At 40.9% G+C, this 27,792-nt stretch overlaps 1 protein-coding gene across 1 annotated transcript in view; it reads left to right on the forward strand.

The window, feature by feature from the left end:
* The window catches only part of LOC127440456 (cadherin-12-like), a 60,911-nt gene extending 36,467 nt beyond the window's left edge, over positions 1-24,444 (forward strand). Inside the window, exons 6-11 of the mRNA XM_051697033.1 lie at positions 2,517-2,770; positions 6,921-7,057; positions 7,616-7,737; positions 11,048-11,162; positions 21,602-21,853; positions 23,127-24,444. Of these exons, the coding sequence (XP_051552993.1) occupies positions 2,517-2,770; positions 6,921-7,057; positions 7,616-7,737; positions 11,048-11,162; positions 21,602-21,853; positions 23,127-23,623 (1,377 nt within the window). The 3' untranslated portion in view covers positions 23,624-24,444. The remainder of the gene's footprint in view (positions 1-2,516; positions 2,771-6,920; positions 7,058-7,615; positions 7,738-11,047; positions 11,163-21,601; positions 21,854-23,126) is intronic.
* Positions 24,445-27,792: the final 3,348 nt, after the last annotated feature.

Raw genomic sequence — 27,792 nt, forward strand, 5'->3', positions numbered from 1 at the left:
CATATGGGTTTGGAAATTATGACAGAATTTTTATTTTGGAGTAAAATATTCCTTTAAACTAGTTAAACTGCCTTCTGTTTTCCTAAATGTAATCAAATATTGTTGCTAGAGGTATTGTACCATTAGACTCGAACCAGGTAGAAACTGCCATCCCATATAGATACTGTAATATACTTTCTCAGATCAGAATTTGTGAACAAAGTTTTAAATGGACTTCACACCAAGGTTGACCAAAGCTTGCTACAGGCTGTGTGCATCTAATTGGCCAGCTGGATCTCTGTTCTTTCATGTCTCAGGTTGTTATTCTTTTTACATGGTCAGCACAATGCTTAGCTCAGTCTGTGGACAATGATGCAGATACATATCTAAAAACCGGCTTGCTGACAGTAGACATAACTGGTGTGCACTGTCACTGGTGACAAGACCTCCTGCAGGAGGGATGTGAAACAACAGTGTGGTTTATTTCATGGCACTAAGGAACTGAAATATAATATATATGCTGAAAATTAAAACAGTTGTCTGTCAGTTGGTCTTGACTTTGTAGCTGTCTTATTTGTTGAAAGTATCTATTTTAACAATGTTAAACAGAACTACAGGACAATGTTTCCTGAGTTGTTCTGGAAATATTACCTGAGCAAGTGAACCCTACTGTCTCTTATTTGTCACTTGCACCAAACTTGTGCATAATATATATATATATATATATATATATATATATATATATATATATATATATATATATATATATATATATATATATATATATATTATACACTCGGTTAAACTCATGAACAACCCCAGTGCAGTAAAACATTTATTTCCATATTAATGCCCACTGCTCTTAGGCCTTGTAAATGGTTCCTCATTCACACAGAGGCGTGCTGAAAATGAACCTTTTTTTTTTTTTTTTTTTATATCAACCTGCTCTAATGTCTGTTGAGAAAAATGCTGAAGATATATCTCTCTATATCTATATATCATTTTTAGTGGTGTCAAAATAGAATATTGTTGCTAGTAAATATACTTTAATGAGCAAAACAAGCAGTTATTTAGCCTGTTTTTGATTCAATATAGTAAATAGCCTCACTCAAACTACTTTGAGAAGCCAAAATCAAACTATATAGTCAATCAGATAACTATTAGTGAATAAAAATAAAATTAGCAGGATGTGATTATCTCGGTAAAGTAAAGCTAATTGTTCACTGAAAAAAATGTTAACCTAAAAATATGCTTTATGTGGTAACAACTAAATTAACTGGTTTCACTGAAGCCACAAATATTATTTAACATCAATGAATCAAGCAGAATATATTAAGGTACACCAACACACCTAATTTGTAAAGGTTCTATCAGAAAAAAAAAACTCTTTCAGGTAACAAATGCAGGTTACACTTTTTACAGTATGGCAATCTGCTCATTCCATTCTGTCACTCCATTTCTTCGTTTGTCATTCCATTCCATAGACATTAATTTAATGAATTATCACACATTTTTATAGTCTTTTATTTTTAGAGCATACTAATATTATTAGCATTTCATTATTTATAATGGATTAAACTGTGTTGAACTTTTTTTAATATCATTGCAGGAGTTTTGAACTTTGCTGTCTGTTAAGAGAGCTTAGCTGTCACAAGTTTTCAGGTGTGACTGTGTTAAATTCAACCTTTATTTGGAATGAGCACAGTGATACAAGACCCACTGACCAAAGACTTTTCTCCCTGCTTTTAAAAAAATTATTTATCCTCTCTCTCTCTCTCTCTCTCTCTCTCTCTCTCTCTCTCTCTCTCTCTCTCTCTCTCTCTCTCTCTCTCTCTCTCTCTCTCTCTCTCTCTCTCTCTTCTGTGAATCCAGTGTAGTGCCAGCCTTTGCTTTCAGATCCCCTCACATCTGATCTCTGCACGAGTCCTCTGTTGTGGAAAGCATTATCAGTTGGATCATGCCTTTGAATTTCATACCCAGAATAAAGTTAGCTGTACTGTCTTCTGTTATGAGACAATGTATAAATAAATAAATAAATATATAAATAATAATAATAATAATAAACTGAGAAAAAAATAAATGTTGCACCAATAATTTCTGGCTGGCTCAATAAAACTTGTGTAAATTAATGATTTTGATATGGTGACATTACTACTGGGTTGATTTAGTCAGATTAAATAGCATTTTTGAATAAAGTAAAATTAGTTAATTCAGATACCGGACAATTATTATTATTATTATTATTATTATTATTATTATTATATATATATATATATATATATATATATATATATATATATATATATTTTTTTTTTTTTTTTTTTTTACAGTGTAATGATAATTAACTGAATACAACCCTATTTTTTAAGTGGAAAAAAATGATGGATGATATTTTTTTACAGAGTGGTATTTATCCAGTCAGTTCCACATCACTCCCTCTACTGTCAAAAAATACAAATTAAGGCATCAATGAATAACAGGTAAACCATATGGGATAGATTGATATACAAACTCTGAATAACTTATTTATTTTACAGCGCCTAGACTACGAGACCAGGAATGCTTACACCTTTAAAGTTGAAGCTTCAAATGCAGTTCTTGATCATCGCTTCCTACATTTGGGACCTTTTAAGGACACTGCCACAGTCAAAGTGAATGTTCTGGATGTTGAGGAACCTCCTGTCTTCAGCCGAAAGTCTTACAGCATGGAGACATATGAGGACACACCAGTGGGCATTATAATCGGAGCAGTCACAGCTGAGGACCTGGATGTAGGCAATAGTCCTGTTAGGTATGCAAGCAGCACACACACAAAGACACATACTCATACACCTATATACTCAATCTTACATACATGCTTATAAACATGGCTGCCTGTGGTAATTCCTTTTAAAAAACACTTTATATAAACAAGTCCAAGCAGACAGATTATATCAATAACAAACCTGTGGTCCCATAACGGTCTCCAGCATCTGGTTTGGCCATCTTGTTATGAACAGTGAGTGTTCAGTGCTTTGATTGAATCCATTCTGACAAACCTCTGCTGGAGTATGCAAGTGTGAACCTTATTTAATGTGGCACGCTTCCTTTTTTGGAAGAAAGTGTTACAATTTTGATGTTAAAAGCATCTGAGAGCAGGACACAAAAGTACTGTTTTTATATAAGTATTTGTTTTAACATGAATATACAAGTGCATCTCAATAAATTAGAATGTTGTGGAAAAGTTCATTTATTTCAGTAATTCAACTCAAATTGTGAAACTCGTGTATTATATAAATTCAATGCACACAGACTGAAGTAGTTTAAGTCTTTGGTTCTTTTAATTGTGATGATTTTGGCTCACATTTAACAAAAACCCACCAATTCACTATCTCAAAAAATTAGAATATGGTGACATGCCAATCAGCTAATCAACTCAAAACACCTGCAAAGGTTTCCTGAGCCTTCAAAATGGTCTCTCAGTTTGGTTCACTAGGCTACACAATCATGGGGAAGACTGCTGATCTGACAGTTGTCCAGAAGACAATCATTGACACCCTTCACAAGGAGGGTAAGCCACAAACATTCATTGCCAAAGAAGCTGGCTGTTCACAGAGTGCTGTATCCAAGCATGTTAACAGAAAGTTGAGTGGAAGGAAAAAGTGTGGAAGAAAAAGATGCACAACCAACCGAGAGAACCGCAGCCTTATGAGGATTGTCAAGCAAAATTGATTCAAGAATTTGGGTGAACTTCACAAGGAATGGACTGAGGCTGGGGTCAAGGCATCAAGAGCCACCACACACAGACGTGTCAAGGAATTTGGCTACAGTTGCCGTATTCCTCTTGTTAAGCCACTCCTGAACCACAGACAACGTCAGAGGCGTCTTACCTTGGCTAAGGAGAAGAAGAACTGGACTGTTGCCCAGTGGTCCAAAGTCCTCTTTTCAGATGAGAGCAAGTTTTCATTTGGAAACCAAGGTCCTAGAGTCTGGAGGAAGGGTGGAGAAGCTCATAGCCCAAGTTGCTTGAAGTCCAGTGTTAAGTGTCCACAGTCTGTGATGATTTGGGGTGCAATGTCATCTGCTTGTGTTGGTCCATTGTGTTTTTTGAAAACCACAGTCATTGCACCCGTTTACCAAGAAATTTTGGAGCACTTCATGCTTCCTTCTGCTGACCAGCTTTTTAAAGATGCTGCTTTCATTTTCCAGCAGGTTTTGGCACCTGCCCACACTGCCAAAAGCACCAAAAGTTGGTTAAATGACCGTGGTGTTGGTGTGCTTGACTGGCCAGCAAACTCACCAGACCTGAACCCCATAGAGAATCTATGGGGTATTGTCAAGAGGAAAATGAGAAACAAGAGACCAAAAAGTGCAGATGAGCTGAAGGCCACTGTCAAAGAAACCTGGGCTTCCATACCACCTCAGCAGTGCCATAAAATGATCACCTCCATGCCACGCCGAATTGAGGCAGTAATTAAAACAAAAGGAGCCCCTACCAAGTGTTGAGTACATATACAGTAAATGAACATACTTTCCAGAAGGCCAACAATTCACTAAAAATGTTTTTTTTTTATTGGTCTTATGATGTATTCTAATTTTTTGAGATAGTGAATTGGTGGGTTTTTGTTAAATGTGAGCCAAAATCATCACAATTAAAAGAACCAAAGACTTAAACTACTTCAGTCTGTGTGCACTGAATTTATTTAATACACGAGTTTCACAATTTGAGTTGAATTACTGAAATAAATGAACTTTTCCACAACATTCTAATTTATTGAGATGCACCTGTATGTAAAATGCATGCCAATGTACACCATGCATACAGAACATTTGCACACCGTGTGCAATTTATAAAGTGCATGCTGTTATTTAACATGTATAACTAATATTTTTTTTTCCAGAGGTTGAAATATTTCATACACATATCCAATTCAGGATAATCCAGTTTGTGAAGTCGCTAAATTGTGTGTGTATGTGGGAAGTTAAATCTTGAATAATCCAACCTGATCTCATTAAAATATGTAGCTATTTGTACGTTAATATTTGTAACATTAAACGTACATGATTTACGTTTGAATAGACACTAAAACGTACAATATGGACATTTGAAAGCATCTAAAACGTGAACATTTTTACGTATTTACAGCTTTAGAAACGTAAAATATTGACAAATCCATTACAACTATTTATGAATACTCGAATTGATTATAAATATATTTGTAAATTTTTACTGTTTTATAGATATTTTAGATCCCTTAACCCTACCCCAGCCTCTAAACATAACCACATTTCAACAATATAAAAACATGTAACAAGTAGATTAATGTACATTAGCAATAATGTTTGTTAAAATATATTCATTTATATATATTTTACAGCCGCTAATCCTACACCTACTCCTAAACCTAACCATAACCATTTATTAAGCATACAAAACACATAACAGGCAGATACATTTAATCACAATAATTTATTCAGAAAAATGGCAAAATTCAGTACAAAAGTAGTCCAAAGTCCCGCTGCATCCGATGTGCTCCCTGACGGCATACAGTAGCTTTGTGTGAGGAGGAGAGTGACATTTAAAATATTAATTGCTGTAAATCTTCTCGATGCACTCCATAACAGTGCTGTCATATCTCATTCAAACATATGCATTGCAGAATACGTCATGTGTCACAAACGGTCACGAGACACTTGAGAGCCAATGAGCATTCGACATCTGTCGTGAAACCGCTGGTCGTAATGCTTGAGGCTGCAGTTTTTTAATTTTGAAAACAAAACCAATGCATGTTGACGGTTACAGCGGGTGCGACGGCGTTGCAGTGGATGGAGATGGAGATCGTTGAATAAAAGGCTTGAATTTGGGTCTGAAGATTCGGATTATAGCCAACAAATGTGTGGATTAATTTTATTGTTGTTTTATGTTGCTTTTTGTGGTTTATTTTTTATTTTATTTTTTTTGGCATATTCTGAAAACTCCTTTTGTGTCCTATGGCAAACAAAAATAAAATTAAATGTTTAATAAATGTTTAAACGATTACAGAGTTTTTATTAATTTTAACATTTTAAAGTGTAGTCTTGGTTAAAGTGATATAATCCTTTAAAATGCTGTATAGGGCAGCAGAACTGAATGAAACCCTTAAAATGTCATATTATAATGTCAACTGCATTAAATAAATGTGATGGCATTTAACTAATCTCACTGATTAATGTATTTAACTGATTAATTCTATGAATTAGTCAATATAAATCAATTCAAACAGTACACGTAAACATTTGTACATTTCTATAAGTGTTAATACGTAAAATGATGATGTTTACATGCTGTCAATATGTTAATATTGTAAGTTTCGGTGTCTATGCAAACGTTAGAGAATGTACGTTTGCTAGAACCAAACTTTACGTAAGAGTACATAGGAGTTCTCAGATCATGTTGAACAATCAAAAGATTCCCCTACTACCCTTCACCTGTCCTGTCATTCACTGGATGTCCCAAAATAAACAAATTTGTATGTAACAAAACAAAAATAAAATACATTGAATATTTAATATTAGAGCATTTTACTGTAATGTCAAGTTAAAATAAAGAAAAAAATCGAAAATTACAAAAATAAAGTCGCAATATTAACGAGGGTAACGTTAAAATAATCTGTTTGTCCATGCATAGCAATGGCTGTATAAGAGAACTAAATAAGTCAAAACCAAGCATTTAAGGTTTGAATTCTAATCAGTTAAAAGTAACTGTACAGTGGGTTGCACACAGTTTATGTGAGAGATATAATAACACAGTAGGAGACTGTACCAAACACAGGAACATGATGAGATTCCATGAATTGAGAAAAAAGTGATTGATCTGTCTTTTTTTGAAGTGGTATGGATATATTTAATTTTCCTGTACATTCTAAATTAAAAGAAGGCAAATCAATATCCCTCTCTGTTGTCAATGATTTATTGATTTGTAGGTATTCTATTGAGTGGAGAAAGGACTCTGAAAACCATTTTGACATTGACTCTATTGAAGGAACTCTATCTGTCAGTGAAGCCCTAGACAGAGAGAGAAATGCTGAACACAACATAACTGTTGTAGCAACAAAAGTTAGTAAGTATGATGGTTTATGTTTCATCCAGATACAATGGGGCATGCCTAGATACCTTATCATAAAAGCACTGCATGCATTTTAAACTAGATTCAAATGTGGATGAATTCCAGTTGCTTCCAAACATTTCTAAAGATCACATCCCCATCTGGTGGACATTATTGAGAATACAGCTTCACATCACTCAAAGGCTACAATAAAATTGTAAAATCATAAAACACTGAGCTCACAGTAAAGTTACAATTCAAGAGGTTTGTCACTTAATAAGTCAATTACCAATTTGTAAAAATAACGCAATGCATCCACAAGCTACAAACAGATTAATCAAGTCATTTTGAAAACGTTTCACTTTTGTAGCTATAATAAATTCCATCCAAGGGTTTGTTATAACATGAAAGCAACTTCAAAATTGTCAGATCCTCAAGAGTGTCAATGAGTGTCAATAATACACGTAGAAGACTTTCATTAGCCCTTTTTTTCAAAGTATATGAAATGTTTCTAACATTTTGCAATTCCCAGTCTTACTTTTCTCATTGAACAGTATATTGTGTAACTTTCAGACAACCCCCTGCTGTCCAGCAAAGTTACTGTCACAATCAATGTGCTTGATGTCAATGAGTACCCTCCAGAGCTTGCCTTTGTATACGAGACGTTTGTTTGTGAAAATGCAAAAGTAGGGCAGGTAAGTGTGTGTGTGTGTGTGTGTGTGTGTGTGTACCCATGCTTCAGTCTGAGCTCTTGGGTCTGTTGTTTAGAGCTGTTGTGAATTTATGTTAGAGAAGTGTGCCTTCTTTCTTGCTGAAAGTTTACTACTCCTAGTACAACACTGCCAATCAGTGTCTCCCTACTCAGTCTGTCATAGTAGTATTATTTCTTAAAGTCAGAATCATGGAGGAGACCATTTCACCTAACCCTAAACTCTGTAAGATAAGTAAAAAATATAATAAAAATAAAAACATGTTTCATGCAAAAATGTGTGAAATAGATGACACAATTAAACATTTTCACAATTCATTAAATACAGTTGCAGTCAACCAATCAACACAAATTTTTGCAAAAGAATACTGTATATACCTTTATTTATTTATTTATTTTGGTGAAGCAACAGATCTTAGTCAGGGAAAATACAACATTCAATTTGACACAAAATAAAATGAACCTGTGAGGGATAGATGTCCATTCTGTTCAAAAGGTTGTACTGTCAAATCCGAGAGGCACCTTTTAAAAAGTTAATTTCTGACACTTACTGACATTTAAATGTTAATTTAATTTGTATTGCTATTATAGGATAGTTCACCAATTAAAATTCTGTCAGCATTTTTCATCCTCATGTTGTTCCAAACCCATTTGACTTGGACATAGATGTTAGGCAGTATGTTTGTCTGTCTCAGTAACCATGATCTTAAATTAAATATATATATATATATATATATATATATATATATATATATATATATATATTTTTTTTTTTTTTTTTTTTTTTTTTTTCTCTATGCAATGAAAGTGTGGATTGTGAGTGAACGGCGTCTGTTAATCTTCTTAACATCTTTTGTGTTCCACAAAAAATAAAAGTCATACAGGCTTGGAACAACATAAGGATGACTAAATGAGGATATAATTTTCATTATTGGGTGAACTATCCCCTTAAGTTCCTATATCACATCTAATTTATATAACCCATGTATTCCACAGTTTTGTGTTCACTGGAAATGTTTTAGGAAAGAAATATTTTCAATGTTTTAACTAAACAATCAATACTAAGGTACACAACATTATAACCCTGACTGTATAAACTATCCCTCACAGCTTCCTTTTATTCTTGTCAAATTCAATATGTGTTAGGACCTATAAGTCTTAGTCACATCAGTACACGGTAAAAAATGTCTGTAATTTTAACAGTGAAAGACTAAAAATGCTACAGTAAAAAAAAAAAAAAACGTAATTGGTTAACAGATAGTAAATATAAAGTAAAAAAACAAAAAAAAAAAAAAAAAAAATATATATATATATATATATATATATATATATATATATATATATATATATATATATATTTAAAAAGACAATACATGTAGTTTTACAGTACAATTTTGCAAAAAAATAATTTTTTCAGATGAAAAAAGTATGATTTTCCCATATAATTAATGGTAAAAATGTATATTATGTTTAACAAGAGAGTACATGTACTTTTTACATTAAATTGTTGTTAAAATTATGGTAAAAAACAATAATCGGGTGTTCCCAGAATTCCCAGCATGACGCATTACATTTCGTTATATTTTGTGGGAATAGTTAGGTTTCTTCTTATTTTTAATATCAGCTATGTACACTGGGGTGTTCTGTGTTATATCTGATGTAGTTTAGTTAATGTGAATTACATTATTTTAATTTCACATGTGTTACCCTGATGGTGTTTAGTGTTTGTGTGAGTGACACTGAGCACTGTCTCTACATGTCTATTGGTCATTGCTTCTGGAAGGGTCACTATTGATGAACTTCATGTCATCATGTGCCCTTCTGTAATTACTACAGTGATTAACAATATATTATAAAGAGAAAAGCAGATTTTTACAGTTTCAAAAGGTTAATATCTCAGGTTCATCATTTAATACTATAAACAACAGTAATGCACCGTAAAATATACAGGCCTCAAAATTAAATCCTGTAAAGCCTGAAACGTGGTTACCATTTTTTTTATTTATTTTTTTTTATTTTTTTTTTATGGCAACCACAGCTGCCAGTTTTTTTTTACAGTAAATTTAACAGGATTTTTTATTGCAGTGTACAGACCAATCTCTGTGGTCCCCAGGGGCCCATCAAGGTACTGCAGTGGGTCCAGAGTGAAGATATTTAAAAATGTTGAACATATTGAACTATTTAATTGAACATTAACATTAATGTTAATGATCTGATGTGCATTATATAATGGTGTAATGTTAGTTAATGTTTTAATTAAAGTTATTGGTAAAACTTTTCATAAAGGTTCAATTCATTTAATCCATTTAAGTTCATGCTGTGCATTATCATTAACTAACGAATAAATTTTTTTCTTACAGCATTTATTAATCTTGGTTAATATAAATTTATGCAAAATACAATTGTTCATTGTTAGTTCATGCTAGTTCATAATGCATTAAAGGAATAATTCATCCAAAAATGACAATTCTCTCATCATTTACTCACCCTCATGCCATCCCAGATGTGTATAACTTTCTTTCGTCTGTTGAACACAAACAAAGATTTTTAGAAGAATATCTCAGCTCTGTAGGTCCATACAATACGAGTGAATGGATACCAAACATTTGAAGCTCCAAAAGCACATAAAGGCAGCATAAAAGTAATCCATATGGTGTTTAAATACGTATCTTCAGAAGCGATAAGTGTCGGTGAGAAACAGATCAATATTTAAGTCTTTTTGTTTGTGTTCAGCAGAAGAAAAGTCATACACATCTGGGACGGCATGAAGGTGAGGAAATTATAAGAGAATTTTCATTTTTGGGTGAACTATTCCTTTAACTATTTTAATGTACACACCTTTTCATTTCATTGTATTATTACAGATTGAAATTAACATTAAACAAGACTAATAAGTGCTGTAAAAGTATTGATCATTGTTAGTACATAAAATATATGATTTATTTATGCAAATTTATAGTATATTTTAAATTAACCTAGGTACCGACAACTGTAAAAAAAAATAAATAAATAAATAAATAAAAAAACTTTCTGCTGTGCTAAATCATTCAGTCATTCACTCAGTATGCTTGGTCTATGGAGCTGACAGTGCTCAAGTCATTAGTTATGCCCCATGCTATTGTGTCATAAAGGTAGTAAGCAACCTCAAAATGATTCCTTTAAGGTTTGATGACTCAAACATGTCAGCTCTGTCACTGGCTTTTAAATATTCTAAGTGCTTTAATGAAATATGTGAGCTCTTATCTGTGGTGTTTCCCAGACATTTTATTCAGATCATTGTCTTCTCTGTTCTCTAGGTGATTCAGATTATCAGCGCCACAGACAGAGACATGCCCACTGTTGAACAACGATTCTACTTCAAATACCCTTCACACATCAGAAACAGAAACTTCACAATCAGGGATTTTGGAAGTAAGTTGGAAAGCTTTAAAGAAGTACATGACGCATCATTTACAGGCATATATAAAAGTTTTAGTTTATTTTTTTCAACTTAATGTCTATAGACTATCTGTTTAATGCTGTCGATTACCGCAGACAATAATATGGCAACACTTTACAATAAGGTTGTATTTATTCACAATATTAAATGCATTAGTTATCATTAACTAACAATGAACAAAATTTTAGTATGTCTTTTATTCATCTAGGTCAGTGCTAATTTATGAAAATGCAATTATTAAACATTGATAGTTAATGTTAGTTCATAATGCATTAAATAATGTTAGCATATATAACTTATCATTTTCAAAACGTATTAGTATATGTTGAAATTAACATTAACCAAGATTAATAAATGCTGTTAAAATATTTGTATAATTTAGTAAATAATTAAGTAAAACTCCACAGCTACTATTGATGTTCAGTATGTATTCATCACCTAATGTTGTGATGTTTTACTAAAAGCAAGATAATAGATAGTTTTTATGTGCCACTTTATTCAGATAAAGAACACATAGAATGTGTAGATAGCAGTTGCTACAGGGAGGACAGAATCTGTTTAAGCTAACTGAATTAGTGCTGTGAATAGTGGTGTGGTCCCAGCGCAGAACATCTCTGCGTGATCCATTTGTACAGATGCCTACAGCCTCACTGCCATGCTCCCAAGCTCAGTCTCCAGTGTTCTCACCACATGAATATCATCAACTGTGATTTACAGAGACAGGGTTACACAGGGCTACGCAGCCAAACAGGCACAAGGTATGCTTTAATGGCCCCTACCTTGTCAAAAGAAATCCCCCAGTTGCCCGGGCGTAACAAACCCCTGATGACGGGGTCAGCTGACCTTCCAGGCGAAGACAAGCACATCTCGAAACGTTACCTCACCAGCAGGCACCTGCTCCCCTTTTCAGTGCTAGGTTTAAATTTATTTTAAATTTTCTTTGGGTCACAAAGAACACTTGGCAGTGTTTTTAAAGTGGGAGAATCAAATGGCACTTTTCCACTGCACATTACGGTTCGACTCGACTCGACTCTGCTCGCATTTCTGAGCTTGCTTTTCCACTGCAGTTTAGTGCCACCTCAACGTGGGTGGGATTATAGGCTGATCGTCATAGATGCTCCACCTCTACTGCTGTGACATCATCTTAAACGCGACACAAACATTACTGACCATAAACAATAACACGACCGCTAGCTGTTAGCTACTAGTTCATTGTGATGCATAAAGCAGTTGTTGCATGGTGATTTTGCACAAGTATAACAGTTAAATTGGCCTGGTTTTTTTAGAAGCAAGCTTTCCAGTAGCTGGTCAACTAAATAAAGTGAAGCTTTCAAGCAGAATATAGAGTTAATGAAACAAAACATACCGTCCTCCATTGTGGACTCCAACAACGCAGAGTCCAGGACACTCTCCCTCCCATTGCTCGCTGGCTTATTGCCATATATAGCGTCCATTTGGTCGAACCACTTCCACTTTCTTCTATTTGAACCACTCCGGCTGTTGTGATCCTTGATGGTTCTGTAGTCACTTTTACATTTTATTAACTTTTCTCTACACTGTTGGTAGGTCCGGTGGTAGCCGTGTGCAGCCAACAGCAGAGACACTTCCTGAAAGACTTTTTCATTTCACGTCGTTTCATTCGTCGCTAACGAGAGGAACGCCTGCACCTTGTTTATTGACCACGGCGTGGTTTTGCACACAGCCATTTCTTTTTACAATTCGAAAGTCGCGTGAACAAATGATATTGCTGTCAATGTTGCTAACTTTAAAACTAGTGGGTTGATGTCCCGTGTTCCAAATCCAGTGATGCTGGTAGTGACGATTCTCTCTGACCAATCAGTGATCTGCAGGGTTTTGACGTCACATTTAGTATCGGCTCAGCTCGCTTGGAACCTCGACCGAGGTGGTACTAAAAAAAGTACCAGGTACCAGGTACTATCCACAGTGGAAAACCCGCAAAATGCGAGCAGAGTTGAGTCGAGCTGTACTGTGCAGTGCAAAAGCCCCAAAAGATGGTGGTCCAAACTGCCTTGACATTTCACGTTTAAACCTGTTTTAGACTGTTGCTGATATGTGGGTGATTCTTCATTTAGGGAAGTTTTCTGTCCCCTGGGATGATTTTAAAGAAAGCAGAACATTGTACACATTTTTTACATTGTGTCTCTTTAAATACTTCCCCTTAGTTTGTAGGAGTGTTGAATTGTTACATTTACCAAATTTTCCCTACTTTGTACTCCAGACTTTTCTCTCTTCCACAGTAAATGTATATATAAAAAAGTGCTTTGGATATTTTTACATTTAGTCTATTGTACATTTGCAGTAAATGGTTGGCAAAAGTACTTTACTGTAGCTCTAACAGGGAAAAAAAAAAAGTACTGTATTTTACAGTGTAGCTAACTTGTTGTGTTAGCAAGTTCAAGGCTTATCCAACTTTTGTCTAAAAACAAAGACAAAAACAAAAAAGTCATTACCATAACACACAACATAAAAAATCACACATGATACCAAAATCTACTTGAAAAATGATCAAGGCCATTGTAATAAAATGTAACACAGATAAACCTTTGAAGAAGTTTTATTTTTCAAGATTTCAAAAAGTGCCATTAATTGAAAAATCACCAATTTATGATATTAAATTAAGGCAGATGCTATTTTCACCCTGGTGCAAATAATGGTATATGCTATTTACACCCCAGTGCAAATAGTGGCAGATATTATTTCCCCCCCACCCTGGTGCAAATAATGGTTGATACTAATTGCACCCTGGTGCAAATATTGTCAGATACTATTTGCACCCATATTTAAATACTAACATACAGTATATGGGCATCATTGCAGTGTGTTTACTGTGTTTATGTAGAGTCCCACAGACACACTGCATTAACCTCTACCTCTAAACCTAACCTTAACCTTACCTTAGAAAAAATAACCTTTGTTATACTACAGTAACCTTGGTTTCACTATGGTATTTTATATCCTAAAATATCATAAAATATGCATATCATAATCCTGTACTAACACCTTGGTAAATTGCATTAAAACTATGATTTCTTCCAAAAAACATGGTTACTACAATATTAGTAATACAGTGATACAGTGTAAACACAAGTGGTGCCAAGCCGCAGGAATGAGTGCTATCGACAGACCACGCCTCTGGATCAAACTCTTCTCTGCCCTCCCCGACATTCACTGTGACCAAATCACTGGAATGAAATCAACATTTATATTCATTTTTATCTATTATTATAAGTAGTATTAAAGATAACATTAAGAGTGGAAACAGGAAATTGGATGGGAAAAAGACTGAAACAAAAGGCAGATTCGAACAGCGGTTGTTAGGACAACAGTACACACTCATACACTGTCTTTATACCCCACAGCACTGCAGTAACATCTATTGACTAGTTAGTTGTATATTCCTGTGTTTTCACCAGACTATTGGGGTGCAGATAGTTGCCTAGTGTGGCAGATACTATTTACACCGGGGAGCAAATAGAAACTCCACAAATGTAACCAAATTCTGGCAGACATACAGAAAGTGGTAACTAGTCATTTATCATTTAGCTGAAGCTTTTACCTAAAGTGACTTACAGTACACATGCTGCAGGAAAAATCCCCCTAGAGCAACCTGGGTTTATGTGCCTTGCTAAAAGGCACCAAATAGCAACATTTTGCTTACCAGCTTTAAACTGTATCCACTAGGCACACAAACCAATCTAAAACTTCAATTAGGACAATGTCATATATACAGTTAACAGTGTGAATTAAAGTCATTTCCAGAAAACCTACTAAGATTAAAACGTCATGGTTACTGGTGTAACCTCTGTTCCCTGATGGAGGGAACGAGACGTTGGTGTCGATGTAGTGACACTAGGGGTCACTCTTGGGAGCCCGAGACACCTCTGGTCTTTGATAAAAGGCCAATGAAAATTGGCGAGTGGTATTTGCATGCCACTCCCCCGAACATACGGGTATAAAAGGAGCTGGTATGCAACCACTCATTCAGGTTTTACGCTGAGGAGCCGATATAAGGTCCGGCCATTTCAGCGGGTAGTTCAGCGTTGTGGCAGGAGGGACCAACGTCTCGTTCCCTCCATCAGGGAACGGAGGTTACACCAGTAACCATGACGTTCCCTATCTGTCACTCACTCGACGTTGGTGTCGATGTAGTGACACTAGGGGTCCCTATACAAAACGCCACAAGGCTGAACTGTGTTACGTGAACTGGCGGTGTGTGGTGGGCAGACTTGCTGTGTGCCTCATAGCCAGTGCACCAGGTCGACACGTAACCTCCCCCAACACAGTTATGAGTGTCGAACGGCCCTTTTTGGGGACAAGTCGACTACCCAGAGATAGAGACAGGCTTAACGCAGTCGTGGCCTCTTTCCCCTTCTCTTTTTCCACTCCCTAAAAAAGAAGGGGGATTATCTGACTGGGCCGCCAGGTCTAGTCAGGGGGTGTCCCTCCCAAGGGGAGGACACTGTGGAGACCACACCTCGCCCCAAGAGAGGGGGGGGATATTTAAGTGGAAGAATACATCACATGGTCTTTCCAACCATGTGGAGAGCCTTCAAGGTAGATCCTGCCCAATGGGGGAGGAGTTACAAGAACATGGAGACTGAGGGGCTCTGCCCAAGGAAGACGCAGTTTTCCAGTAGGGAAACGAACTAACGGAAGATATAGATCGCATGGGGTTAGCCTTACAGGGAACCGCCACATGCGGAGCACCTACCCCAGAACCGGGCTATTAGTTAGCGCGTGTACTGGGCCGGCAGTGAGTCTCTCCGAAAACTTGACTGCCACAGGGCTCGGAGGAAGTCAACCAGCGAACAACTTTTGTGAACACTACTGGGAATTAACTGGCGCACGTCTTCAGCTCAAAAGGAGGTGGAAGGCGCTATGTGCAAGCGATACACCCGGCTGGCTATCCCGGGCTTATCCGCTTGTGTTGCGTGCCACTACCTGGGACGAAACCGGTTCCACCCGGAGGTTGTAGAACCTTGCAAAGGTGTTGGGTGTTGCCCAGCCCGCTGCTCTGCAAATGTCTGTTAGAGAGGCACCTCTGGCCAGGGCCCAAAAAGCTGCTACACCACGGGTAGAATGGGCTCGTAGCCCTACCGGGGGCTGCATGTTTTGGGCGAGACATGCCATAGTTATGGCGTCAATGAGCCAGTGGGCGATCCTCTGCTTGGAGACAGCGCTTCCTTTCCGCTGTGCACCAAAGCAGTCAAAGAGCTGCTCAGAGATTCTAAAGCTCTGTGTGCGATCCAAATAGATGCGTAAAGCGCGCACCGGACACAGCAACGACAGGGCTGGGTCTACCTTCTCCTGGGGCAGCACTTGCAGGTTCACCACCTGGTCCCAAAAAGGAGTGGTGGGAACCTTGGGCACATAGCCCAGTCGGGGGTCTCAGGATCATGTGAGAATAGCCCGGACCGGCTGACTGCAAAACTCAAAGGGGGCTCTCTGTAGACCCTGAAAAACTACAGAGGTCCGATGAGGGAACAAGGTGCGGCCTGGAGGGATTCAGGAACCTGATGATCAGATGCTTCCCTAAGGACTTACCGTCGGCTGCTATGGCAGCAACGTACACCTTCAAGGTGGAAGGGGACAGCCTCCCTTCCAACCTCTCTTGCAGGAAGGAAAGCACTGATCTGACTGCGCACCTCTGGGGGTCTTCCTGACGGGAAGAACACCACTTAGCGAAGAGACTCCACTTAAAGGCATACAGGCGCCTCGTAGAGGGAGCCCTAGCCTGAGTGAACGTCTTCCGTGTCCCGTCCAGGGGCCAGACATGGAGATTCCAGAGGTCTGGGCGCGGGTGCCGGATGGTGCCCCTTCCCTGAGAAAGAAGGTCCTTCCTCAGGGGAATTTGCCCGGGGGAGCTGTCATGAGGAGCGTGAGGTCCGAGCACCACTTCTGGGCGGGCCAGTAGGGTGCTTACCAGGACGACCTTCTCCTTGTCCTCCCTGACCTTGCACAGGGTCTGTGCGAGCAGGCTCACTGGGGGAAAACGCATATTTGCGAATGCCAGGGGACCAGCTGTGTGCCAGCGCGTCTATGCCGAGGAAGGCCTCGGTGAGGGCGTACCAGAGCGGGCAGTGGGAGGATTCTTGGGAGGCGAACAGGTGCACCTGTGCCTGACCGAATCGACTCCAAATCAGCTGGACCACCTGAAGGTGGAGTCTCCACTCTCCCTTGAGGGTAACCTGTTGTTACGGTGCGTCCGCCGAAGTGTTGAGGTTGCCTGGGATGTGAGTGGCTTGCAGCGACTTGGTGCTGCTAACTCCGTTGGAGGAGACGGCGGGCGAGTTGTGACATACAGCGGGAGCGCAGACCGCCTTGGCGGTTGACATATGCTACCGCTGCCGTGCTGTCTGTCCGAACTAGCACGTGCTTGCCCTGGATCAACGGCCGGAACCTCCGCAGGAAGAGCAGAATTGCCAGTAACTCGAGGCAGTTGATGTGCCAACGCAGCCGCGGACCCGTCTAGAGGCCGGCGGCTGCGTGCCCATTGCCAACAGCGCCCCAGCCCGTTTTGGAGGCGTCTGTCGTGACCACGACGCGCCTGGAGACCAGTTCTAGGGGAACACCTGCTCGTAGAACCGAGAGGTCGGTCCAAGGGCTGAAAAGACGGTGACAGACCGACGTAATGGCCACGCGGTGTGTCCCGTGGCGCCATGCCCGTCTCGGGACTCGAGTCTGGAGCCAGTGCTGAAGCGGCCTCATATGCATCAACCTGAGCGGGGTGGCCACCGCCGAGGATGCCATATGCCCCAGGAGCTTCTGAAAAAGTTTCAGTGGAACCGCTGTTTTCTGTTTGAACGCCTTCAAACAGGCCAGCACCGACTGGGTGCGCTCGTTCGTAAGGTGCGCCGTCAAGGAGACTGAGTCCAACTCCAAACCAAGAAAAGAGATGCTCTGAACCGGGAGGAGCTTGCTCTTTTCCCAGCTGACCCGAAGCCCTAGTCGGCTGAGGTGTGAGAGCACCAGGTCCCTGTGTGCGCATAACACATCTCGAGAGTGAGCTAAGATTAGCCAGTCGTCGAGATAGTTGAGAATGCGAATGCCCACCTCCCTTAACGGGGCAAGGGCAGCCTCTGCGATCTTCGTAAAGACGCGAGGAGACAGGGACAGGCCAAAAGGGAGGACTTTGTACTGATACGCCTGACCCTCGAACGCGAACCGCAGGAAGGGTCTGTGTCGAGGAAGGATCGAGACGTGAAAGTACGCATCCTTCGGGTCTACCGCCGCGAACCAATCTTGATGCCGGACGCTCGCTAGAATGCGTCTTTGCGTCAGCATCTTGAACGGGAGTCTGTGTAAGGCCCGGTTCAGTACTCGCAGGTCCAAGATTGGCCGCAACCACCGCCTCTTTTCAGTACAATGAAGTAGGGGATGTAAAACCCCTTCTTCATCTCGGCTGGAGGGACAGGTTCTATCGCGTCCTTCCGTAGGAGGGTAGCGATCTCCACGCAAGGTAGCAGCGTTTCCGACTTTCACCAAGGTGAAGTGGACACCGCTGGACCTGGGCGGATGCCCGGCGAAGTGAATCGCGCAGCCGAGTCGGACGGTCCGGACCAGCCCTCGTGACAGACTGGAAAGCGCAAGCCATGCGTCCGAGTTCCGCGCATGGGGGATCAAATGGACAACGTCATCAGATGTACCGGCGGGTGGGGCCTCGCAGCGGGGTGGAGCTCGAGGTGCCACACCACATCGTGGCCGTGCTGAGTCCGAGGACATCGAAGCACTTACCTGGCTCGTTGTGACCACCCCCGGAACAGCCTGGGACGGGGGAGGAAGAGGCCTGTCCTCATGACCCGTGGAGACTGTCACATCGGGGGCGGATTTGTGCCACAGCTGGGCGCTCAGTGCGGGAGACCGCCGCTGGAGCACCAACCTGCCAAATGGAGTGGTGGACGGTGGTCGTGATGCCAGCCGTACACACCGGATATGTGACCCAGGGAACAAGGAAACCACTCTTGCGGAGCTCTTGAGTACTGCAGCCACTTGGGCATGCAGCGCAATTAAATGCAAAAGGTAACAAAAAGATGAAGATCTGCTTACCAGCTCCGGAGCAGCGGGTTTCGTTGTCCCTGGGTCGCCCATCTCAGGGGCGCTTCGAAGACCTCTGTGGGTTCTTCGGTGCCGGCTGTGAGACGGGTGGCGTCGGCTTCCTGCGGTGGGCTCCACGCCAGGGCCGGGCCGGAGGGGCGGGCTGCAGCGGAGCCGGTGCAGTCACCGCAGGGGGACGCCCTCGGTGATGAGTAGATGGGGTGCGGGATCTTGAGCCACGCTGGGGCAGGATAAGCCGGCTAGCATTCATCTACTGCTCTACCATCGAGAACTGCTGGGCAAAGTCCTCGACGGTGTCGCCGAATAGGCCCGCCTGGGAAATGGGGGCAGCAAGGAATCGTGTCCTGTCGGCCTCACCCATCTCGACCAGGTTGAGCCAAAGGTGGCGCTCCTGGACCACTAGTGTGGCCATCGTCCGCCCGAGAGACCGCGCCGTGACCTCCGTCGCTCGGAGAGCGAGGTCGGTCGCCAAGCGCAGTTCCTGCATCAATCCCAGGGCGGAACTACCCTCGTGCAGTTCCTTTAGCACCTTGGCGGACTTGCAGGAGAGCCATGGCGTGCAGGGCAGAGGCGGCTTGTCCAGCAGCGCCGTAGGCTTTGACCGTCAGAGACGACGTAAACCTACAGGCCTTGGACGGGGGCTTTGGGCACCCGCGCCAGGTGGTGGCGCTCTGCGGGCATAGGTGCACCGCGAGCGCCTTTATCCACAAGGGTATTGCCGAATAACCCTTGGCCGCCCCACCATCGAGGGTAGTGAGAGCGGGGAAGCTGAAAAGATCGAGACCGGGCAGTAAAAGGTGCCTCCCGCGACCTTGTCAGCTCTTCATGCACTTCCGGGAAGAAAGGAATAGGGCGGGGCGGGGCGTGGCGTGGCTTTGAGTGGCGCCGCGATCCCAGGAACCAATCACAGAGCTGCGAGGGTTCAGGGAAGAGCGGTGAAATCCACTCTAACCGACGCTCGCGGCTGTCATCTCCGCTGGAAAGCATGTCGTCATCTCCGCATCAGCCTGTGACTGGGCGATCGACCCCGAAGGGAGGAGCCCAGCTGAGGCTTCCGACTGGACGAGCCCGCTTTCCGATGCTGCGCTCGAGAGCTCATCACTTTCGCGGGCTCCGAATAAGAGGTCGAACTCACCGTGAGACGAGCCGGCGGACTCACCCGGAAGCCCGATCGGGGCAGACGAGCGTGCTGGGGAATGGGAGGTCCGCGGGGGGATACCCGGCAGAGGCGGTCCCATTGGGGTCCCCAAATCGCCCCCAGTGCTAGCCGCGCTGGCCTCAAACCCGTGGGTAAAAGGACCGAGGCAGGAGCCTCTGGGGTGGCTCGCTTTCTTACGAAGGCGAGCCGCGACCGCAACGTTGCCATGGACATATTCTCGCAATGAGAACGTGACCATCCACGAACGCTGTCTCCACGTGAGCAGTGCCCAGACACGAAAGACAGTGATCGTGACCGTTAGAAGGCGAGAGATAACGAGCACAACCAGGAATAACACACAATCGGAAAAGCATCTTTAAAAAGACGTGTCTTTAAAAAGACGTTTCGTGTGTGCGCTCTTTTAGAGTAATATGTACTCTTTTAGAGGGGAAAAATGCTCTTTCAGAAAATATACTCTCTAGTTTTTCTGCCGAAGCGCCCAGGGGCGTTCTCTGCAGTGCACCAGTGCAGAGGAGGGAGAAGCCGCTGAAATGCGCCGTCAGATCCAGCAGGTGAATGAACAGTAGTATTCAGCTCAGCGAGCATGACCGTTCGGCTCTGAAGAGTGGTTGCATACCAGCTCCTTTTATACCCGTATGTTCGGGGGAGTGGCATGCAAATACCACTCGCCAATTTTCATTGGCCTTTTATCAAAGACCACAGGTGTCTCGGGCTCCCAAGAGTGACCCCTAGTGTCACTACATCGACACCAACGTCGAGTGAGTGACAGATATGGAACACTCTTTAACAGCCTTCTGTGCATCCTAGCTTTATTTGGAATCCAGCTGTGTTGGAGAATCCTTTAGAAAGGTGTAGTATGCTTTTCCCTAGAGTACCTCTTGTAAGCTTATTATCCTATTGACCAGAACCACTTTATTTCTGCACTTATTTGCACTTCAAAGGCATCCACTTTTCTTATTTATTCTGGAATAAAACTAGTTGTTTTGCAGCATAAGAGAAATCATAATATTTTGTCACAAAGAAATATATGTTGGAATGCCAGTTTATGATCCACAAAAGCATCAGTGTGATTATTCAAGATGATCTATGGATGCAAATGCATTAAGTAAAATAATTTATGCTCTTGACTATATCTGTTAGTATTAAAGTTTTATGGTCTCTTGGGCTCAATTTCAGACAACACAGCTGGAGTAGTGACCAGGCGAGGGGGGTTTCGGAGACTAGAGCAGAATATGTATCATGTGCCAGTAGTGGTTAAGGACGGTGGGTACCCGATCCAAAGCAGCACAGGGACAGTGTCGGTGCGGGTGTGTTCCTGCGACACCAATGGTTCCCTCCTTTCCTGCAATGCGGAAGCAGTCTTCTTTCCCATGGGACTCAGCACTGGAGCTCTGATGGCCATACTGCTGTGCATTATCATTCTGCTGGGTGAGTTCCAGTTGGTACAAAGTATACTGTGTCCTGTGGCATGACACATGTCTTTAATTTAAATAAAGACATATGCAATTAATGTGCTAAATAGTCTTTTAGAAGATGCTGGAAAATAAAGGAGGGTTTACCTCCTGTTTTGGGATCTGTGAGACCCCAAGTCCATATTAATAGCATGAAAATACAATTAAAACATGTAAATATCGGTAAGTGTCGTACATTTACTTTTAATAAGGGGCTCCTCAGAATTAATTTTCAGGGGCATTTTATTTCTTTACCTTTATGAGGGCATTTTTTTTTTTTTTTTTTTTCTAACATGTAATGTAATGCAAAGTCTTAAATTAAATAAATTAATTTAGAGTCAATATAGACAGATAGGACTAGAAAGGAATTTAATCAAACAGTACATAACATATATTAGATAACAAACAAACAACCACACAAACAAACAAACATTTAATAAATTAAAAAAAACAGAGAAATTAACTACAGGGGCATTAATTTCCCCCAAATTTGAAATATTTAGGGTATTTATGTCACTTTCGATGACATTTTTGCTTATACTTGATTACTTTTCCTAATCTCATGAGAACTGTATATGAACAATATTTCAAATGTAACATGCGATAACATGCCTCAAAAGTATTCCATGAAAATGTTACATTATTATATCTGGAGTCTCAGAGATTAGAGATATTAAACTCTTGCAAGTTGTTTTGATTTATTTTAATGCATCTTTTTTAAAATGTGTGAGAAAGCCTTTCCCTAACAACAAATTGCAGGTTTATTTAACCAGTTTTACCCTCTGCCTCATTTTAAATGAATTTATTTAAATTAATTAAATTAAGGTCTAATCTTCAGTTCTTGTTTGAGCAGAGTCTGTGCTTTCCCATCTCTCTCACTCTTCCCTACTTTCTTTGAGTGGAGTGGGGCGAGTGAGCACTGTCTGCCTCTGAGGAGGGGGATGAAAGCACAGAAAAACTGCCTCCTCTCCTCTCACACAACTGAGGCACCACGATAGTGACAGACAGCATGTCAAAACTGCATTATGGCAACCCTCAGGCTGCCGTTCTCTTTGTTACGGTTTGAAAACCCATGTCAGAAGAAAAAAATAAAACAGCTAATGGCTCTGAATCATGTGACCTCCCTTTTTTTCACCAGTCTCCTATCATTTAAGGGTCCTGTATGCATATCGAAGCACATTATGTCAGACATTATGTCACAGAGCAAGTTACGTGTAAGTAAAATCACATTTGCTTCCGGTGTCTTGCAGTGATGGTGATGCTCTATATGGGTCTGAGAAGACACAAGAAGAAGGGCACTCTGATGTCGTCCAAAGAGGATGTTCGGGACAATGTTATCCACTATGATGATGAGGGGGGCGGGGAGGAGGACACCCAGGCTTTTGATATAGGTATATTACGCAATCCCAAAGGTATCAAAGAGACTGCGCAGCTGCAAAAAATAAGATCAGAGGATCAGACCGATGCACACATGGAGGACAGTGAGGACATCCGAGCTTACATCCATCATTGTCTTCTGGAGAATCACATAAGTAACTCAACACCTCTGTATGACTCTCTAGTCACATATGCATATGAGGGAGAGGGCTCGGTGGAAGATTCCCTCAGTTCCACTGAGTCCTGGGTGCTTGATTCCAAGGAGGATTACAGAAGCATCTATGACTGGGGGCCTCGTTTCAAAACACTGGCTGGGATATTTAAAGAGCAGGAGTCTAAGGCCACAGAGAACTCAGAAACTAAACCATAGACTGAGGCACTAAATTAGACACTGGACTGATGGCATTTTCAGGAGCTCTGTGAAAAATACAACATATATTAATTTCAGGCATGCCTCCTCAATCAAGAAGTATTCCGTGGCTAGGGAAAGGCTATGCACCTTTCCTATACCTCATGCACTCTTCTATTCAATATTTGAATGAAAGTGTGTATCAGTTTTATATTTCTCAGAGTCAAAGAACCAACAAATCTATTTTAGGGATTCTGAGAAACCGCTTTGATATGAAAAGTGCCTCATAAACTGCTTTTATTTGTCCTTTGACTGTATGCATTTATCCGAGAGATCTCGGAGGCTCAAGTGAACCAATTAGAGGTGAAAAAAATACGATATACATCACATTTAATAAAGCCATCCACCCTGCTTACTCTCTTTCCAAACATATTTACCACCACTTAACAGGAATTCTGTGAGTCAAAACAGTATGTCACAGTCAGTACTCTTCACTGATGCCCCATGAACACTTCTGTTTGGATAGTCCTCACTGACTGTCCCAGACTATGCCGGTTCCATGGTGATCCCCTATATCCTCCTGCACTCTGTCACCAGTTTAATAGCCACAGGCTCTGTGGTCCTGCTGTCTTCCTGTCTAACAGTTTTGGTTACACTCAGACACTAACATACATCATTCATCAGAGCTGTGGACATTTTTTTTTTTTTCAGTAATTCTGTACTGGCCTGCCAATTCAGATGTAAATTTGGATTAACATTTTCTATCAAAGTCTCTTTGATCGCGGTCCTAATGGTACCTGTTTGTCAAAACCTTGAGTTGTTACAAGATAATTTTAAGAATCTCTTCCACTGTTATGTACAGTATATTAGATAAACTTGTGTTTATAACTAAAATTAAGACTTTGGACAATAAAGTTATTATTTTTGTGATAAATGATCTTCCCTTTTTCTTTAGGTTTGGATTTTATTGCCCAGTTACAGTATTGTTACAACCAAAATTACAAAGAATAATATATATACAGTATATTACCTGTGGCCGAATAACAGCTGAGCTGATGTAGGGTCACACAGCATGATTGCGAGTGTGATATTGCTTTTATACAATGGCTCAAAGAACAAGTAAACTTACTTGTACACCTTACTCTTTCGTTATAAAAAATGTGGACCCACCAATATGTAGTCATTTCTAACATGAGTGTGTGTAACAAAATGAATATATGGCCTTATTCAATGCCTGCATAAAAAGACTGAAAAACAGGAAAGGAAATTACTTCTACTCCTCTGGCTGCATATGCATTTTTGGCTCTCACAATTTCTAGCTCTCCTTTAGTGTAATCAACTGGTTGATCGCATAAGGCATGTTCTTCATAAACACATTTCCACTTTCCATTTCCATCCTTTTCAACATCTTTTTTGTGTTCTCGCATTCCAGAGAGGACATGTTACCCTACCAGTGTTTAGAAAGATGACCTGGCTTCAGTTTTTCGAGCCCGTTATTGTACTTAGAAATGTCAAGTAGGTTCTAAATGTTAAGATCCAAGTCTTATTGTAATGAGCCAGACAAGTTTGAACTTTAATTGTCATACAAGTCAGGCTTTTAATACAATAAAATAAGGGTGATTTTAGCTTTTGACAGGTCTTGCTCCAGGAATGCTTTGAGTTTTTTTCTTGTATCAACATTGAATTGTCCTTCTGCTAAGGTATTGCTTGATGTCTAACTGCTTTCTTAATTTTCAATGTTTCTTCTTTATTTGGGAGATTAATATTTTTCTATATATGAGGAGGAGGGCATGGCCGGGCCGTGAGGATACACGCCAGGCGCAGAGTTGCCTAATCAGCGGGAGGGAGATAAGGGAAAAGCCGGGGACGCCAGAGAGAGAGAGAGAGAGAGAGACATGCACGGCTGCTCTGTGTGTGTCTTTATGTTGCTGTGTTTTCAGTGAGAGTGGAGAGTGATTTAAAGGGCGGTTCACGGGGATGTTCACTGATGGTGTTCGGCATGCCATGAATGTCAGCTGAAGAATCTGCCGGCCACCCTAAGAGTGCCATTGCACCTCCTTCCCTTGATCGAGGTCCCTTTCCAACAAACTGGCATGGACCTCATCGGGCCAATAGAGTGGTGGCACGCAGGCATCGCTTTGTTTAGGCTCTGGTGGACTACGCAACGCAATATCCGGAAGCAGTGCTTCTGCGCAACATTTCAGCGCAAAGTGTTGCGGAGGCACTCTTCAGAATTATCTCCTGACGTTTATGTCACGAACACTATGCAAACTGTATGAATTATTGGGGATTAAATCAATTCGGACCAGCATTTATCACCCCCAAACAGATGACTTGGTCAAACGATTTAATAAAATACTAATGAATATGATTCGTAAGTTCATGCAAGAAGATGCTCGAAATTGGGACAAGTGGCTCGAGCCCCTATTATTTGCAGTATGAGAGGTCCCACAAGCCTCCACGGGGTTCTCCCCATTCGAATTATTGTATGGGCATCGACCGCGCGGCGTGCTCAACATGCTATGGGAAAACTGGCAGGAGGGACCTTCAACAAAAACAAAATTCAATACATTCTTGACCTGAGAGCAAAATTCCACACACAGGGGCAATTAACACAGGAGAATTTGCTCCAGGCTCAAGAACGTCAAAGCCAGCTCGATGAGAGAGACTAAGTACAGCACAATGGAGAAGTAGTGTTCGGCCTTCAAGTGGCCAGACCTCACCTTCCCGTACTATCTGTTGGGGCGTGCTTTCACCCTCTGTTCGGACCACACCCCACTCCAATGGCTCCATCGCATGAAGGATGCCAACTCGTGGGTCACCATTGGTATCTTGCTCTCCAGCCTTTTATTTTCGAGATGGTCCACATTCCGGGGGCGCAGATGGCTGTTGTGGATTTCCTCTCCAGAAATGGGGGGGATAAGTAGCAGGCCGGATGGCTTCCTGGCCTTAGTCGGGCAATGGGGGTATATGGTGATGGGGGCATGGCCGAGTGATGTCTGTGGAGAGCTTGGCCGTGAGAGTGAGTGCGGTAAGGGTTGGCACCTGTGGGAAATCACCTCTAACAGCTGTTTTGTGTTTGCAGTGAGAGCAGAGAGTGATTTAAAGCATGATCCAGACCGCCGGAGGAGAGAGAGAGCCAAGCCTGCACGTGTCTGTTTGCGTGTGTCAGTGCAGCTAACATTTGAGTTTGAAGCTTTTGAGTGAGAGAAAATAAAACTACCTTTTGAGTTTGATTTGCCGTCTCCCGCTTCCTCCTTGAAAGAGTTAAGAACTTTTGCTACATTTACTTATTTTATTTTTACAACATTCCTTGGACTTGAAAGTTTTTGGACATTTTTTTTTTATTTACTTTTTTTACTATTGCCCATGTAAAAAGATAAAGATTATCCTTTCATTTAACACACAATTACCTTTGTACTTACAATATACCCCCAAAGCATGTCAAGTTGTCAAAAACTTGAAGTTGTCACGTTGGGAGCATGCCGTTAAATAACCTAGGCTTTTCAGCAAAACTTCTTAATGAAACAATTGATGAAATGGCAACAATATAAAAGGAAACACAATGTAAAATTATCATTTGGGATCATTTTTGGGACAACCTGCTCCAACCTGACATTTAAAAAAAAATACTTGGAGTACCTTTGCCCTGAGAACACATTTCAGCTTTTCAGTTAGACTTAACCATAAATTTATATTGTATGCTATAGAGTAATTTTATTGTGTTCAATTGTTTACCAAACAGCTGTTACAAAATATGATCATATTGTAATTTTAATTTGGAGGACAGAATTCACCAAATAAATAAACAAACAAGCAAGCAAAAATGCTAGTTTTAAACAAAGTGTTTGAAACTATCATAAAAAAAAATAAACAAATTATATCTATCTATCTATCTATCTATCTATCTATCTATATATATATATATACACACAATGTTACAACTTCCACATGTGAAAATTAGGCCAGGTTTCTCCTATATAGTTTGATATATGCCCATCACGCAGGCTTATACATGAATAAGCTCTTGCAGAGATTCTTTTTAGTCACCTGATGATGTCAACCAGATGCTTGACAATGTCCTTGATAAAATGCATAGACGTACTGTAGTTGACTTAGACTTCAGAGTTGGCTTTTGTTTTTGTTTTTTTACTACATGCAGTCTAGGATCATTGCACAGACTAAAAAAA

Source organism: Myxocyprinus asiaticus, chromosome 5 (genome assembly GCF_019703515.2).
Source record: "Myxocyprinus asiaticus isolate MX2 ecotype Aquarium Trade chromosome 5, UBuf_Myxa_2, whole genome shotgun sequence".
Taxonomy (NCBI): domain Eukaryota; kingdom Metazoa; phylum Chordata; class Actinopteri; order Cypriniformes; family Catostomidae; genus Myxocyprinus; species Myxocyprinus asiaticus.